This window comes from Talpa occidentalis, unplaced genomic scaffold (genome assembly GCF_014898055.3).
Source record: "Talpa occidentalis isolate TD23 unplaced genomic scaffold, MPIMG_talOcc4v2.1 talOcc4.9, whole genome shotgun sequence".
In the NCBI taxonomy this organism is placed as follows: Eukaryota; Metazoa; Chordata; class Mammalia; order Eulipotyphla; family Talpidae; genus Talpa; species Talpa occidentalis.
In genome coordinates, this window is record NW_023605305.1 from 36,402,596 (window position 1) to 36,420,705 (window position 18,110).

General features: G+C 47.9%; 1 protein-coding gene across 1 annotated transcript in view; it reads right to left on the minus strand.

Annotated features, from left to right (window-relative positions):
- Positions 1–17,609, minus strand: part of KCNIP1 (potassium voltage-gated channel interacting protein 1) — a 342,320-nt gene extending 324,711 nt beyond the window's left edge. Inside the window, exon 1 of the mRNA XM_054691387.1 lies at positions 17,134–17,609. Coding sequence (XP_054547362.1) covers positions 17,134–17,221 — 88 coding nt within the window. The 5' untranslated portion in view covers positions 17,222–17,609. The remainder of the gene's footprint in view (positions 1–17,133) is intronic.
- Positions 17,610–18,110: the final 501 nt, after the last annotated feature.

Here is an 18,110-nt window from a genome sequence, read left to right on the forward strand (position 1 = left end):
TGCTTTGAGCCTATCAATGATATGAGTAGGGTTGTGGGATATCTTGCTATTTAATCTCTCTAACTTTATTGGCCACTTATGTGGTATTCCTAGCAACATCTTATGTGCAAGTGTTTTTGAAAGTGTGTTTTATAAGCTGTCGGTTTTTTGCAAGTCCTGGAGTTGAAATTCCCTGAGCCATAGGCTAGAACCTCACTGATCTGGTGCAGCCAGATGACTCAGAGGGTGCCTAACCTCATGGGGGCCTCCTAGCCAAGCTGCACCAGCCCTCTCCAGTCTCAGATCTCAGACCCATGGGAATGGTGGACACACCCACACAGAAGTGGGGGTTACCTGCACCTCCATCGGGTCCTCTGCTGCCAGGATGTCTCAACATCAGTTATTTTCACTTTCTCAGCACATGTTTTAAAGACTTTTTTTTGACCCATTCTTACATTTTTGGGGTAAATTTTAGTTTAATATGACCTTACTCTGACAACTCAAAATGATGCCTTTTATTTGTTTTTGGAGAGAGGAATGTTCTGAAAAATGAGAGCTTGAATCTGGCTTATCTATGACTTCAGGTAGTTTATTCTCAGAGCCTTAATTTCCTCAGTTGGAAGATGAATGCAGCATCACTGATTTTGCAGGAAGTTTGTGATGATATGATGCAATAACTAATGGGAAGCACCCCACACTGTGCCTGGAACATAAAAGATGCTCCCCAGATGTTCAATCTCTCTTTGAGCAAACAAATCTCCTCCTGATCATACAGATTCTTCTCTGAGCTCAGGGACCTTCCTATGGTCCCCTTTCTCTCACGAGCAACTTCCACTTCTCTTGCTTATCAGCATGATTGAGGACCCTCTTGTGTTATTCCTTTCCATCCATTTTGAGTTGTATTCCATCTTAAAAATTTCTGCACAAACAGCCTACATTCCTGGCTTTGCTTTGAACTTTCTTGAAACTATCAATGCTTGTGTAAACTCAGTTCTGGAGAGAAGTACCTGCCCAAAGGGACCACATTTGTGCCTCTTTGAATCATCTCAGGGTAAAAGGATGAGTTTCCTTGAGAGTCCACTCCATGAAGAAGCATCACCCCTGACAACAATAGGTCTGGCCAGAATAATGCTCCCAGTGTGAAGCAGGCAAATCCTTTGGCCCAGAAATCAGCCTTAATTGGAAATTAAATTGCATTTCCATGCCAACTGCAGGATGCCTATATCCACAGCTAATTTATCAAGGTGATGCCTCATCTCCAGGAAGCCCATGGGAATAGAGCGACTGCATCAGCAAAATCACAAGCTTGAAGCTGATGAGAAGAACACTCTTTAAAGTGCAGCTTGGGCCTTTACTTTCCTAATTTTGAGTTTTGTGCATTTACTGGCTGCCTGCTCTGTGCCAGGCACTGTGCCAAGACCTGAGATATAGATACCAGGGAGGCCTGGCACTGCTCCTGGGCCAGTGGCAGAAAGAATCACGTAAGCAAAAGATATCAAAGCCATGGCACTTTACTTAGTTATCCAAGATTGCATAGCTTAGGGAGGCAGAGGATATTTATGAATAACTTTAAAGCTAAGAATTTGATTTCTATATTTAACACTCTACTAGTAGATGATAATGATTGTGGGTGTGCCAGCTTTATTCTTTAAGCCCTTTCCACACATTCATTCATTATTCCTCTAGGCAATTGTAGGAAATAAATGCACTCTGATTTTCATTATCCTCATTTTACTGATGAAGAAAGAAAGAAACTTGCCTAAGGTCACAACTGCCCAATTAATAGGCAATGCAACTAGGATTTAAATGCAGTTCATTTCATATCAGAGCCAATGACTTCAAGCACTACATTATATTGCCCCTTTATTTCTTGCAACTTCTTATCAAATGTGCAACTACAGAAAAATTGCAAAATTAGTGCTGTGAGCATGCACAGCCTTCATCTTCACTCACCAATAATTGTCAATATCTTGCTATGCCCGCACTTAGTGTGTGTGTGTGTGTGTGTGTGTGTGTGTGTGTTTCTCTGAATTATTAGAGAGTTAAGTTCAGGGACATAAAATACAAAGCTGGTTTGGAAACCTCATGGGGGCCAGTTAGCCTGAAGGAGAATGTGCATGGAGGTAGGGGCACATGAGCAAGGTGTGGGCTGAGATGTGGGGTACAGCTGTGAGTCCCTCAACATAGAGGAATAAAGCAGTAGTGGAAGCACAACTTTGACTGAAAGTATTGAGAAAGACTAAAAACTTGAAGATGTATATTTAGCCAATGGTTTCTGATTAAATATACATGCTTACTGAAGACAGTACAGACAGTACAGAAAAGTATCAAGAACTTATAAAAAATAACCCACACTCCTACTAAAACCCATATTGATATTTTAGTTTACTTGGTTTCTATTTTATTTTTTCTGCATATACATTTGTTCACAGATTGGAACTTCATTGTATATACAAAGCTTTATATCCTATATTTCCACCTCATATTATGTCAATAACATAGCTGCACTCTATCAAACAGTTCTCAAAATAATTTTTCAAGGGTTTAATAGTCCATCAGATAGTGAACCAAACTTTATTTGGCCTACTGTTTTCAAATAAAGTTTAGATCTTCCCCAATTTTTACTATTACTATATAATATGAGGGTCATCCCTGAATAAAAGTCTGTGCACATCTCTAATGACTTGCTTAGAACAGATTTCTAGAATGAGGTTCCTGGATCAAAGGGTTGGGGGGACTACCTCTCTGTGGGGCTACAGTGTGGAGGAGACAGGAAGGGAGAAGCAGGAAGAAATGCAATCCCCTAAGCTGCTGCAATAGAGCAGATAAGCTGTGATAAGGGCTTAAACGTCAGGGACAGCGCTGAGAACAGAAAGCAAGTGACAGGAGAAACAGCAGACAGACAAGGAAGAAATAATCAATAGGACTTAGTGAGCAAAATAACTGAGGATCAAGACTGGGGCCACCTAAAGAGAAATAATGAAATCGGGAGAGGTTTGTGAGGATAGCGCAGAGGTGACAGGAAGGCATGCGAGTGGAAGGTTTTAGGGATCTATCTTCCATCTCTTTTCTCTTCCTTTCCTTCCTCCCTTCTTCCCCACCTGCCCTCCCTCCTCCCCTTTGTTTCTCCAGTCATCAATCTATTGAGCCCCTAGTCTATGCTAGGCCTTGGGTTGTGTGCTTATTAAATTACTAAGATGTGTCCCCTGTCACCTATGAGCTCGCAATCCATCCAGGAAGTCACTGCAGACCTGGAGCTTAGGAGACAAGCTCAGGTAAAGGATAGAGAATAGGGAATTCTGCTGGAGGTGAAGCTACCAGGGTAGGAGCCCAAGGAGGCACTTGAAGAGGTCAGGGGCCCTGCCAGGTCTTGGTGTGAGTCCCTGTGTAGACTTGAAGAGCCTTCTCAGGATGGTGATATCACTAGAAGATACCTGGCCCATCCTCCACCCTGCCAGCTGGAGGAGGTTCTACCTGGGTGGTACCTGGTTCAAGGGCATTCCTTGCTCCACCCAAATCTCCCCATCTGAACCCCAAGGAGCCTGGGAGTGGAACATGATGAGTCATCTCATGCAGGTCACTTGCCTGAGCAACCCTGATGTCTATTCATATGCTGGCCACCTTCGGGCTCTCAGCGTCTCACTAGGGGGGATTTCAAGTCCAAGGTACAATGCACAGGCACTGTGAATGTGGAGAATCCAGTGTCTGCTTTCTTTCTATACCCCAGTGCCACGTGAGACAGAAAGATAACTGGTAGTAGCAGATAGTATTTAGTTTTCAATACATAGTTGACCAAATGTTGTTAAGTATCCTTCCAGAGCTCACCTACCTAAGGGGTCCAACTTCTCAGCTCTAGGGTGGAGGCATGTGGAGGGGAGTCTGACTTAGGCCACAGAGACCTGCTAACTTTCAGGCCTTGAGCTCCTCCATGAGGTCTGGTTGTTTGGGCTTGTGGTGGTAGTGAGTGGGGACAGGGGGTCAGTGATATAAAGCTAAGACTTTCCCTCCTCTCTTCTGACATTTTAAGCAGAAGTATGTTAGCTATCAGCAGAACTGGGGTGGAGAGTGTCTGGACTGAATGTTGTAAGTTTTAAAATATTTCCAGGTTGTAAAGCTTATTCTCTTAATGGAACATCGGGGCCTCCCCAGTGGCACAGTGGTTGAGCGCTGGGTTGCCAAGCTGCCTGCAGCCTCTGCAGCGCCGGTTCGATCTCCGGCTGCTCCCCGGCCACCGGAGGAGGGTCCCACATGGCGCGCAGACCTCTCCTGCCGCCCCCTGCTCCCCTCAGCAGTGTACTTCGGTCCTTCTGCCTGCTCTGCTCCCTGCTCTGGCTCCGGTGAATTCTCTCACCCTCCCGCGCTTCTGACTGTACCCAGTGCTTGTATAAATAAATAAATAAATGTTTAAAAAATAAAAAAAGAAAGAAAAATCTTTAAAAAAAAAAAAATGGAACATCGGCCTTCCCACCCATATGCCTAGAATAAGACCCTCTGTCACTGACATTCTGATTCCAGGCAGGGAAAAGGAAGGTAAAGAGAATGTTGGAGAATTCTCAGTGCATTTTCTTGGCCACATAGGTAATTTAAGATAACCAGCCATTTTTGGAGGCCCAGTTGATGGGTGTGACAAGGATGCAAGCAAACGAGAAGAATGCACTCAGACTTTATATAAAGATATATCATTTTTGATCCTTCAGTATGACATAAGCTCAGACCTGCTCTCCATTCTCTGAGTGCATAATTTCCACCAACCTGCAAGATGGGCACTATCGTGCCCATTTTCCAGGAGAAAAGCAAGGATGGAGGGAATGATGGTCAGTCCCAAGGTCATGCCGCTTGTAATGGGTGGTAGTTGGCTATGGTGTCGGATGAACACCAAAAGTCAAGTTCCCAGAAGGTCCTGGATCCTCCAGGGCTGGGACATGGGTTTCAGGGAGCCAGTGCCCAGAAGCCCCAGACTGGTCACCCTCATGGAGGAGCTCCTCAGCTGAGTGGAGCAGAGGGGAAATATTGCCAGTCCTTCCCACAGGCAGGATCCTCTTTTCCCTTCGCAAGATTAAATCAGAGATGAACCAAATGGGCCACAGCCACACTAACAGGCGAGGCAGACAGATCTCAGGATTGTGGGATGAGGAACAAGAGGGACTCACCTCTCAGAACTGGATGACAGATCGTCAGTGTGGATGATCAGGTGGACACAGGAAGGTGGAAAAGAGAATTAGGGCCCTTCAAAGGCATGCAGGGCAGAACTTTAAGGGAAAGGAAATAGTGTTTAAAGGCCCAGTTTCAAGGACTGGCTTTGCTACCCCCTTGCTGGGTGGTCATGCAATGGTGCCTCAGCTCCTGGTCAACCTCTCAGCTTCTGCTGAAGGCCTACTATGTGCCAAGCCTTGGGCCAAGTGCTTGGACAGGCCCTGTTCTCCTGGAAGAAGACTCTTAATGGGTGAGCCAAAGTAGAAACTAGTGACTAAATGCATAATATAACTGGAAGCAGTGAATATTATACAGAAATGCATCAAGGGAGTGGGGTGGAATCTCCTATACACAGAGGGGGTTTGAATGAAATGTGTGAGAGAGATAGAAAGAGCCAGAGGAGATCTGGCAGGAAGTGCATAGATAACATTCAAAACAGTATCTGTTGGGTGTTCTAGCAAGAGCAGCAAGGCTACTTTGATTGAGGTCTATGACCAGTGAGGAGAACAGAAACACACAGAACAGACTATACAAAGCCCATAGGCCAGAGACCTACAGATGTGTCAAAAACCCACTAGAGGTAAAGTTGTGAGCAAGGGGATTATGTGATCCCTTTTGTATCTTAAAGACATGGGAAGAGGGCCTCCCTGGTGGCACAGGAGTTAAAGACACAGCACTATGAAGCTATCGCCAGCCACTGCAGCACAAGTTTGATCCCCGGCCAACCAGAGAGCTAACCCACAAGGCACAGCAGACCTCTCCTGACTCGCCTGCTGCTCCCCTCAGCAGTAGATTTCAGTTATTCTGCCTGTTCTGCTCCCTACTCTGTCTCTGGTGAATCCTCTCACCCTCCGCACCTCTGGCCTACACCCCAGTTCTTGTATGCATAAATAAATAAATCTTTAAAAAATATATGGGAAGAGATGAGCAATGATAAATGAATGGGGAAAAACTGGTATAGCTGCACCATGGAATATTATTCAGCCTTTAAGAGGAACAGAGTTCTGACACAAGCTACAACATGGATAAACTGCTTTAATGTTATTTTAAGTGAAAGAAGTCGGACACAAAGGGACAAATATTGTATGATTCCATTTATATGGGGTACCTATAAGAGTCAAATTCATACACAAATGAATTGTCTTCTTTGCTACTAAGGAAGCAAAATGGCAGTTGCCAGGGTCTGGGGAGCGGTGTTGGAGGTGGGGGTTATTGGTTAGTGGGTGGGGAGTTTGGGATGATGAAAATTCTGGAGACAGATGGTAGAAATAGTTGTACAATAATGTGGCTGTACTTAACACTGAATTGTACCTGACAGTTAAAATGGCAAATCATACATCATGTACATTTATTACAATAAAAACTATAAGATAAGATACTTTGCAAAGAATTGTCTGTGGGGTGTATTTCTTTCCTAGGGCTGCTATAACAAAATACCGCAGCTGTTGATTGTTCTCATGGCTCTGGAGACTGGGCGTTTCAAGATCAAGGTGCTGGCAGGTCTAGTTTCTGGTGGGAGCTCTCTCCTCCATATGTAGATGGCCTCTGTGTTCTTGCTGTGTCCTCACTTAGCCTTTTCTCTCTGTTCTCTCTGTGTTCTCTCCTGCTATCTCTTCCTCTTCTTATAACAGCACCAGTCCCATTAGGTCAGAGTCCCACCCTTAGGCCCTCATTTATCGCTAATTACCTCTTTTAAGGTCTTGTCTCCAAAGACTTCACACTGGCGGTTTGGGAGTGGCAAGGACACACACATCCCTCCATTGATGGAGACAGTGTTTCTTTAGTTTAGTATGGGGTCTTCAGAAGTGCAACTCCAGCTCTGTGACCTTAGGCAAATTCCTGAACCTCTCCAAGCCCCAGGTTGCAGGTAACTCACATGGCTAGGGCTGGTTTGAATGCAGAGATCCTTGTACAACCCCAGCAAATGAAGAGCACACAACAGACACTGGCAATTATTATTCCTCCCCCAGTGCCTGCTGAGTTTGGAACGACAGGCAGCTGCTTCTGGCACCAGCAGGGTTAATCATCACGGGGAGCCCCGAGAGGTCTACAGTCCAATATGCCTCCTGGCTTAGGAACGTCCCAAGCTCCGAGTGACAGCTGCTTCCATGCTGATGTTTGCAGATAATGCACAGAGAGCCTGGGCTTGGCTCTGCCTGCCAAGCACAGATGGTTTGAAAAATGCCACCCAAACTGGCCCCGGGTTAATCAAAAGATTACAGAAAGAAAATTGGGGAAGGCTAACCCCAGTCTCTCAGACATAAGCCTCGAATCACATCTCCTTCCTTGATTCCTACCCAATTCTTTGCCTCTGTTTCTGCCAACATCATTCCAGCCAGAAATGCAAACTGGCCAGGCTGGAATTGCAAAGGGAATTGCCTGGCTGGTGTATCCTCTCTTCCCTCTTCATAGGGCTGTGGCTGTCAGACCAGCTCCCTCATATTTTTATGCTCTTTGACTGGAAATGGTGGCCTCTGGAGGACAGTTTTGGGGTATAGACTGCAGGTCCAGCTCTCAAGGAAATTCTCCAGAATAGGGCTGTTTCAGTCAGAACAGAGGCCTTGAAAACTTGATTTCTAAAACATGAGTATATGTTGCCTTTTGGCATTCAGGGAAGGAATCCGTATGCTTTCCTATCCCGGGACTGAGTTGAGAAGTGGAAGGCGCTCAATGCAAGGGGAAACAGAGGGGAGGGAGAGAGCAGGGGCTTCCAGTTCTGGCCCACGCCGGCTGTGTGACTTGGGGTGGGCCTTTTCCCACTGAAGTGCAGGTCTTATCATCTGTCCACGGGTGTGTGTGCCAATGTCCAAGCAATGTTGCCATTTAGCAGGGGACATAGCTGTCATTGAAACTTAGAAGTCCAAAGCTAGAAGGGAACTTTGAAATCAGTAACTCCTTCTCCTTAGAGATGAAGAATCTGAGGCCCTGATAGCCACCCCACCTGCTCAGGGAACAAAGGTGAGAGTTTGGAGTCATACCCAGGCCTACTCTGCAGCTCTAAGAACACAAAGGAAACCTGGTGGCTTTGACTAGAGATGTTTTGTATTCATGGCTCTGTCACCTGCATGGCAAGGGGAGGAAGGCTTCTGCTTTCAGACTGGGAGGGTGACAGGGTGGGTGGGCACTTGCTGGAGTGAAGGCCTTCTTTCCAGGCTTTTCCTGGAGTCCTGGCTTCTTTTCTCATCTCTGCTTCTTCCTCCCAAAAGATCCTCTCTCCAGCCCTCCACCACTCAGAGGAGTCCTCAACGCTTAGGCCCTCCCTTCTTCCCTTTCGGTGGGATGCAGATGGACTCTGGGGAGGAGTCTGACCTCACCTGCTTACCTGGACAGTTGTAACAGACAAGGGGGAGGGCATAAGCCTGCTACAGAATGGAAGGGCCACGCCTTGGACTTGTTTGCACTGGTCTCCCTCTCATCAAGGTCACTTTGGCTGGCTGCGTCTGTGAAACAACAGTACAGCTACTCTGACCCAGAGATGGGGAGTAGGAAGTCTCTGAATTAGCTTGACAAAGACCTGGCTCCAAAAGGGACTCAGGTAGATACTTAGGAGGGGCAATTGTGGACCACATGATAGATCTATTAATGCAAAGGGACAGATACAATATTATGTTCTTGCAGCACTACTGAAAATATCCAAATGATGAAAACAACCTAAGTGTCCAACAGCAGATGAGTGACTAAAGAAGAGGTGGTTTATATATACAATGGAGTACTACTCAGCTATATTAAAGATGTACTCTTGTTTTTGTAGCAACACAGATGGATCTTGAGGGGATTATGCTAAGCATAAGTCAGAAGGAGAAATACAAATACCGGATGATTTCACTCACGTGGCATATAAAGAAACAAAACAAAGGAACAGACAAAACTAAACCAAAACAAACCCTAGAAATCTTTCTATAGAATTGAGGCTATCGGGGGGCAGGTGGTTGGGGTGAGGAGCAAAGAGTAGGAGGGAATCCGAGTGGACTGTGGTGAAGGACTTTAGTGGTGGATGTGGTATGGTGACAGACATCTGAAGAGGTATGAACCTGTACTTCTAAAATATATGTAGTATTGTAAACTGACAGTACCTCAATAAAAAAAAAAATACAAAGTTTTGAGTCATCATTTAACCAATATCCCTCAATGCTTGAGGCATCCAAAACTGAGTTCCACTTGGTTAATGCCTTTGTATGGCTCATGTTCTCATAGGGGGCAAAAGGGATGGCCACTAAATATGTAACCACTAAATGAAAAGGACCTCTTCAACTGATTACAAAATTTGTAATGGAGAGTGATTGGTGGAGGTGGGGAGCAATTTGGGAGAAACTTCTTTAGAGTTGGAAGACCCACAGCCTTGATTTTCTCAGCTCTGCCTCCTTTTTCCTGGCTACAAGTCCAAGACTTAATCACAGGTGAAGGGATGGGTGGGAACCTGACTCTTCCTGGACAGCTATTATGTGCTGGGTACTATGCATGTCCATCATGCTCTCATTCAATACCATATAGCTCCACGGGGTGGGCACCATTTTCTGGGGGACAACACAGATACCATCCAGCTGGGAAATGAAAGTGGTAGGACTTGAACCCAGGACTATCTGGCTCCTTTCCTGCATCCTGTTGCCTTCCACAGCTACTTTGCATGATCATCTCCACACTCCAGGATCTACACTCCTGGGTACTTGAGAATGGCAGCCAAGGGAAGATTCAGTGGTCAGCCTAAGAATTCTGGGGAAGGTGAGGACCACACCGGCATGGCAGGGGACTCTGGTTCTGGGAACGCTGATGAGGACCTGACTTGATCCACTCCACCCTGTGTCTTGGTAGTGCAGCCTGCAGTACTCTCCTGCTTGCCCAAGAGCCCATTTCCAGCTACTTTTAATTTGGAGCAAACTAGCTGCTCCCCCATGGTCCTGAAGTTAATAGGATGTCTGAACAGCAGTGCTAGGATAAGCAGCCCTGAACAAATTATTCCTGCCTGCCTGCAAGCAGGGTTATCTGGAAGAGAGGACAGGTGGCCATAGAGAGGGACAGTCTTGGTGTGGGGAGAGGTCCTCTCCCCTCTGTCATGGGTGTATGGGGAACCCAAAGAGCACCTGGCTGGTGAAATTCGAGAGAAATGGGCCAGCCATGGAGGTGACAAGGAAGAGAGACCCATAGGCTGGAATGAGGGTTACTGGGTACTGGGGAGGCAAGACAAGCACATCCTGACCCTGTGGACTCTGGCTGGCATGGACCAGAAGTCCCAAGACTGAACTTTCTGCTTCTGCCAAGGCAGGAGCACTCAGATTCCTGGATGCAGCCAAAGAAGTTGGGCTGTCTAAATACCAACTCAGACTGCTCAGAGAGAGAGCACAGAGATCAGGGGGTGCCGGGGGCTCTCTGTCCCCAGGTGGTCCTACTCATACAGGTCCTAAAGTTCCCAGCATCAAGATCATTGCTTTCCCAACAATTCTAGCAAACAGTGGACATCTCAATTCAAATGCCTGCACCCCAAACTTTGTAGATTTCCCACTGACAAGACCACGTCTCACACTTGTCCTGTGAGAAGGGAGAGTCAAGGGGGAGGGTCAAGGGGGTGTGCACAGAGCACATCAGTGGCCAGTGGGTGCCCTGGTCCCAGCACACCTGCCCGAGAGGTGACTGTGATGCTGGGAGAACACATAAGTGGCTATCTTGCTGGCTTGGGCTAGCAGAACATAAAACTTATTTCCCCACCCCAGGCCGCAACATATTATGGGATGTTTTCTTGGTGCAATAGACAAACCTACCTACAAAATGAGTGGGAAACAGCGGACACTCTGCTGGTGATGAGGTGGGGGACAATGCCTGCAGGGCATCTCATTTTCTCTAGGTCCGTGGAGTGGAGAGATAGGCACCTGGTCTCGGCCTCAGCAGGACCTGGCTTCTAATAACAGCTCTGCCACCTGGGCCACAGGGCTCATGGTCAGTTTCCTTAGCTGTTAAAATGTGGTTACAATTCCTACTTCCAGGGTCAGGACTAGGAAGAGACTAGAGAGGTGTCAAGGATCCAGAGTTTAAGGAGGGACTCACCCTTAGTTCCCTGTAAGTGCAGGGTCAGCTTGTGCGCTGCTAGCTGCCATTTTGTCACGAGTATTATCCTCACTAAATTAGAAGACAATCTTTCACAGTTGATAATGCTATAATCTCCAATTATAAGTGAGGCATCTCAGCTTAGGGAGGTTGTACAACTCACCCAAGACTCACACAGATGGTGGATGACAGAGCTGGGACTCAAGCCCATCCCCAGGTTGAAGGTCATTTTCTTGAGGGCTCTGAACAGCAGTGGGGAGGAGACAAGAGGAACAGAGTGTCTCGGGTGGGTCTATACTAAGGTCCTGTCAATACAGAAAGAAGGAATCTGGGGGGAGGGTAGGAGTTGGGGCTCCAGGGCATTGTCCTTGAGATAAATCTTACAAGGTCAGCCCCCATTCCCCTCCCTACTCAGCAGCCATGTGGGTGGTCAGAACAACTAGAGGCTCTCCTGGACTGGATACCTCCCTCCTGCTGACTCTGGCCTGGCTATCTGTGCCTGGGATGACAAATGTGTTCCCAAAGTGCAGAAGGAAATGGGCTGAAGCCTCCAGCCAGAGAGGAGTTTACACAATTGCCCAGGGTCTCCATGAGGGGTACTGGAAAGCTGGCTGTGCAGGAAAAGGACAGGCAGTTTTCCCCAGACCCTTAGCTTACAGGCACCTAACCAGCAGTTTGACTTCTGGGTTAAACAGCAGGGGTGGGCAGTGAGAGGGGTCCTGGCTCAGGAAATCAACTGCACTTCCTAATAAGGGAATTAGGTGTGAGAAATGGCTCCAAAGTCAGTTTCAGCATTGGGTGAAGCCTTAGGAAAGCAAGCTCCAGCAGAGGATAAGAGAAAGTTCCAGAGAGGCTGCTCCCAGAGTTTGCCTGGAAGACAGAAAGATGTGTGAGTGAGGAGGAGTCCATGCCTTAAGGTTCTCAGGGGCCCACAAGTATCAGCTAATAGCAGCAATCACGCTGGTCCACATTTCCTGAGTGCTTATTCTACTTGGGGATTTTACATACACAATCTCCTCTAATCCCATAAGGAGGGCAGTACGATTCCACTGCATAGATTAGGTAACCGAGGCCGGAGAGGCAAGGCACCTAACTGCAGGCGTCCCAGCCAGTGTGCAGAGTCTGGCAACCAAATGTACTTTCCACTGCCTAAGTGGTTTGTAAATCTCTTCTTTTAAGCAAAAGAAAGTCTTTAAATTTCAGAGAACTCCAGTATGTAAAACAAAGCAAAGTAGAGCTGAAGGGGGAGACGTAGGAGTGCCAGAGTCTGGCCCACACAGCCCCTTCTCTTGGGGACCATGTAAATGTTGTCTGAGACACTGAAAAAGCTCAGGCAGGGCTTGAAGGATTTGTTTGGCTGGGGGCTCACCCTCTTGTCATAAAGGTCCTGCGGCTGAGCAGGGTGCAGAGAGCCTTTCTGAGTACCTCTGAGACAGGGGCGTGCACGAACCATCTAGAAAGCACCCACTTCATCTAGAAAGTACCTACTTCATCTAGAAAGCACCTATTTCAAGCACTATCTCAGGTGCCCTGGTTGGTGTCTGAGCCATGTAGTGCTATTTTATTCATTTAATTCAGGTAACCCCACACCTGATATCATAGGTTCTTGGAAACTGCAACTTGGTTTCAGCAAAATGGCGCATGTCAAAACTGATCTTACCATATGTTAATTGACATAAGCAAGAATTAAGTTCCTGTGGCAAATTTATGGTCACAAAAAAAATCACCAAACCTCTTAAGGCTCAGAACATTTCTGATATTAAACAATTATATGCATTCATTCATTCATTCATTCATTCATTTTCCAGTCTACTTTTCCCATTCAGGGTCCTAGGTAGCCAGAGTTCATCCTGGAAGCTCAGGATACAAAGTGGCCCCATCCTGGACAGGACACCCTTCCATTGCATGGTGCATCACACACACCCACACTCACTCTGAATGGTACAACTGAGACACTCATGGGCAGTGACCCTCATATGCACATCTTTAGAGTGTGTGGGAGGAAGCCAGAGTCCCAAGAAAACTCACTCACCCTACAACTGATACCGGAATTGTAGGTTTTCAGGCCCAGTCTCCCAGCCAGGAATGGATCCCAGGCTGCAGGGACAGCCCTGAGCCCCAGCCACTAGACCGCCATGGGTTGGTCTCTCACAAGGCACATCAGAAACTTGGCAGAAGATGCTCAGGCAAGTGAGAAGAGGTAGGTTTGTTTAGAGAAAGAAAAAGTTTATTGAGGGGAAAAGGAACAGAAATAAAGTGGGACTCCCAGGCCATGAAACCAGGCCAGGGAGGGGCAAGGAAGCCAAAGTGGAGTCGTGTCTCAGGGAATATAGACTTTCTTTCCCTAATTATTCTAAAGCTCCACCATTCTCTTTATGATTGGTTAGTTCTCGGTGGCCTCACTCACTGCCTAAATGTTTCTGTGCCCGGAACTAAGTCTCTGTGTCCCAGCCCGTATCTTGTTTTCTTCATTGCCCTCTATTTGGAATGTCTTGCTGACCCTAAGTTCATAAAGTAAGTCCCTAATGTCATAAGTCCCGGGGTTGATTAGTCCCTTTTGGAATGTGTGGCCCTTATCTCTGGAGCCTTCCTTAACTCTCCTGAAGTCCCTGCACTGTCCTTGAGGCTGCCTAATTACCCCTAACTTGTCCTAGGATTCACAACCTCCACACAGACAGTGATCCCAGCAGAAATCAGGTTTCTATCTCGTAAACATTATTTCCAAAGGAAATGATGTTATTTGTTTGCCTACTGGACTCTCAGCAAAGCACCCACCCTAGGTTGGGCATGAGAGCAGTAGCTCTGGTGACTGCAGTGAGTAAAAAGTTCATTTGGTCCCTGCCCTCATTAACTCTAGTAGGGAAGACAGCAATCAACAACCCTAAAAGGAGCAGGGATCACAGACTGTGATCAGGGCTATGAATGAATAGCTCAAGGTCGAGGAGACGTGTCAGCACAGGGACCTGGTCAGTTCATCTCTGAAAGGGCACTGGTGAGAAATGTGAGCCAACCAGTAGCTTAGACCAACAGGAAGGGGATTGCTGGCATTGGGGTGGGGGTAGGCAGGGCAGGGAGGGGTGGTCTTGGCTAGTCCTATTCCCAGGCATTCTCAAGGCGGGTAAGAAACAATAAATTGCCCCCAGGGCCAGCCCCTGGAGATACTTGGTCCTACAGAATTTTTGTTCTTCAATCCATCTCCTATGGGTTGGTTTATTGCAACTCTATGACTCAATGCAATAAATAAGGACAAAGTGAAATCACAAAACCAGAAATCATCAAGCAACTCTCAAGTGTGCGCGAGGGTCTAATCTGCATTCACCTAGGGCCATCTAAACATTTGAAAAAACTTTTTCCACTCCTCTAGTCAAGCTGGCCCAGTTCCCTTGGTCATTTATTTAACAAATATTTAGCAAACACCTGGGCTGGGCAGAACACCAGATACCTTGTGCTCCACCTGGCTCAGAGCCAGGGCTGTGTAAATACTTGGTGCTCTCTACAGAGCTGAGAGGCAATCCTGCCTGCGGTCCACCGGGGGCTGCCTCCCGAGCTCTGGTTGGAGGAAAGTCGGTACTGAAGCTGACTACTCTGTCCCTACTGCTGGTCCCCATGAGTCCCCTTCTATGTCACATGGATCACAGTCTCTGGGAGGCTAAGTGGAGGGCAGGGGCTGACCTGTTCCGCTGGCTGGCTCTGCAGGAGCCTCATCTGACGCTGCTTCCTCTGCAGCACCAACCTCCTTCCACCTCCCTGCCTGCACTTCTCACCTCAGCTTTGTGCCACTTTGGAGGAATGTCTTCATCTGTCCCAGACTACTCTGTGTCCCGCGGCCCCCTGCCATCCCCCCAGCTCAGCACTTAGGGGATGTCCCGAGACCACCTGCATCTTTGATCCATGTCCTCACCAGAATGCAAGTGTCTTACTCATTATATATCTGGTGTCTAGCAACGACTGAGACGCAGAGCAGGTGCTCAATAATAAATGTTGAGCACATGATTGTAGGCTAATAGCAGAAGAAAACATATTCATATTCATTTGTTCAAATAGCTCTCTATCTCCTCTGTCTCTCTCTCTCTCTCTCTCACACACACACCCTTTGTACTACTCCTTTTCCCGGACTGACTCTCATACTCACTCCTCTTGCAGCACAAAGTTCTGTGATGTCCCACTTTGATCCTACCTGGGGTGTCCACAGCCATATGCTAAATTAAAGAGCTTCTTATCCTGGCCCCGTAGCGGGGATGATCTGGCCACCCTCTCCAGACACCCCCCCACACACACACAGTCCCTGACTACTCCCTCACATCTGAGTACTGCAGCCCCTTTCATAAAGGGATCCCACATCTGGGCCTTCCTGGATCCTTGCAACAGTGCTGGGAGGGAGAGAGGTAGAGAGTAATTAATGCACTCATTTCACAGATGAGGAAACTGAGGCTCAGAGAGACTGTGCCTTGCCCAGGCAGGAAAGTAGAGATAAGATCTAGGTTTCTTAACTCCAGCTCAAAGCTGTTTCTGCTGCACTGCTGGGAGCAGAGACAGGACAGGATGCTGCTGCTGAGAAGCAGAAGAAAACCTCGATTTCTCTCTGAGGATCAAATGGGGGAACTCTGTTCCATCTCCTAAGCTCTTTGCTCCTTCCTGCTCACCTCAGTCAATCTCTCTTGGGGTCCCTGATATTTATTCCTGCCTGGCAGCCTGATCTTAGCACTGGGCCTTCTGTTCTCCTGGACTCTTGGGGTAGGAAGGCAGTGCCTCCTTCAGAAGTATACAGGGCGAGAGTAGAGGACAGAAAGATCTGAGAAAGGTGATTAGCCAAAACTCACCTTTTCCCCTCCCATGTCACCTTACAGTTTGCACCAGGCCAGCCCCCTGGGCAGCTGGGGACCTGAGCCACATCATCACAGTAGGCCACGCGCAGCCTTTGTCTCCTCTCATTGTCATGTCGCAAAATCCCAGGTAAAGGGTCTGTGGGCTTCCGCCTTCCCTGAATACCCCACTACTGTGTCCAGTGAGTCTCCCCCCAAGAATCTTTCCTCCTGAATGAAGGCATGAATATTTAAATACTTATTTTTTCAGCCAATGAAACCACATCATGCTGTTCTCTCTTTGAATTTTGTCTCTAGAAAGTTTGCCAGAGTCTCTCTGAGTGCCTTGTCCTCCCTGGGTGCAGAGTGTCAAACAGGGTTCCAGAGACAGAAGTTACCCTGCCTTCTGCACCCAGGAGCTGGGTTGTGTACACACAGTCTTAATTCTGATCCAGTACTTGTCTGGACTGCCCAGAAAGCTAAACCTCCAAATTGTCTGCCACCCCAGTCTTGGGAGGAGCAGTAAAAGCAGACTTGGATGTTGGCAAAAATGAGGGATGGGAATCGCAGTGAATAAAATGATGAACAAAGCCTCAGAAATGCAGGTCCCGGAACCTGGGGAGAGAGTTTTTGGCAGGGCCAGAGCTGATAAAGCCCGTGAATCTGTCTTCACTGGCACACGGGGGCTCCCAGCTGTCCCCTGCTGCCCCCTTGAATAACTCTGTTCTGCGGAATTACTCACAGCCCACCACATCAAATCTCCCTTTTATCGACAAGACACAACACTGCATGGAGAACTTCTTGAAACTCCAGTCACGCTAAGCTGTTTCCAGCGCTCTGGGAAGGGCTCTGTCCCTCTGCCCGCCTGTAACCAATCGGCCACACACCACCAAATCCATTTTCAAAGTTCCAGGCAATTACAGCTGGCTGAGCTTTGGCATGATGCCCACCAGCTTCAAGCCAGGACCTGAGGTTGTCGGGAACCCCAAATCCCAGCCAGATATCCCCCCAGCCTCCTTTGAGACCGGGGTACACAAGAATGGCCACACTTGCTATAACAAGTCACTGTGACCAGCCAGGCCACATCAAGACAGAAAAAGAGGGTCGAGGCCAGGCTCCCTACCTTTACTGAGGGTCCCGGTGATGAGCTTAAAGATGGTCTGGGCAAATTTCACGAACCCAAGCTTGCATCTTTTGGAGCAGCCGCTCATAGTGGCAGAGGGAAGGCAGGCTGTGCTGTCAGCACCCAGAAGACAAGGCACCCACCTTGCGTGCCTCTGGAACTTGCAGCCTGCCCAGGCGAACCCTGAGAGAAGGATGTACCCAGGAAGTACCAGGAACAGCACAGCTGCCTCTGCAGTGAGTCCAGCTTTAGCATCCAGCGTCTGCAGGACACAAGGTTTGCTCTTTCCTCCCTCCTCCTTCCACCCCCTCCTGGTTCACTCAGGTCCTCACCATGGGAGGACCTTGGGATGCCAGGGCTGGGGTGGCACTGCCAGGGCACAGGGTACTCTGAGGGAGCGGAGGAGGAGAGTGAAGCTGAGCAGAGCAGGGAGGGAGGAGCTGGAGCTCTCCCAGGCTTTGCTGACTGTCTTTCTTACATGGCAGTGGTAATGTAGCAATTAATACTGGAGTCAGAAGGGAGGGGACTGCTACGCACAAACATTCTGCTCTGGCTCCGCAGCCTCCCGGCTGCTCTCCCGCTCGCTCTTTCCTTCCTGGTTAACATAATAGATCAATTCTCTGTGCTTTGATCGGAATCTGGGAGCACTCCCTGCAGAGCAAGAAGACACTATTAGGCACTCAGGGGAAAGTTTGCAGGCAGTCTCTGAGCTGCCTGGTTTGCATCACAGAGAAGCTGGGCGGAGGGGCCAGTCCTAGAGAGCTGGCCTGTGCACAACCTGCAGACTGGATCAGCTTCCTCTCTGTGACTGCAAAGGTCAATGTCTCAGCCCTTCTCCTGGTTCCAGGTGTCCCCAGAGTAGGCTGCTCCCTCCCAGTTCCCACCCCTGCAGATCAGGTGAGGGTCTGTGCCTTTAAGCAGGACAGAAGAGGAGTATAGTCGGGGCTTTTCTTGATGAAGAAAGTATTCTGAGAAAT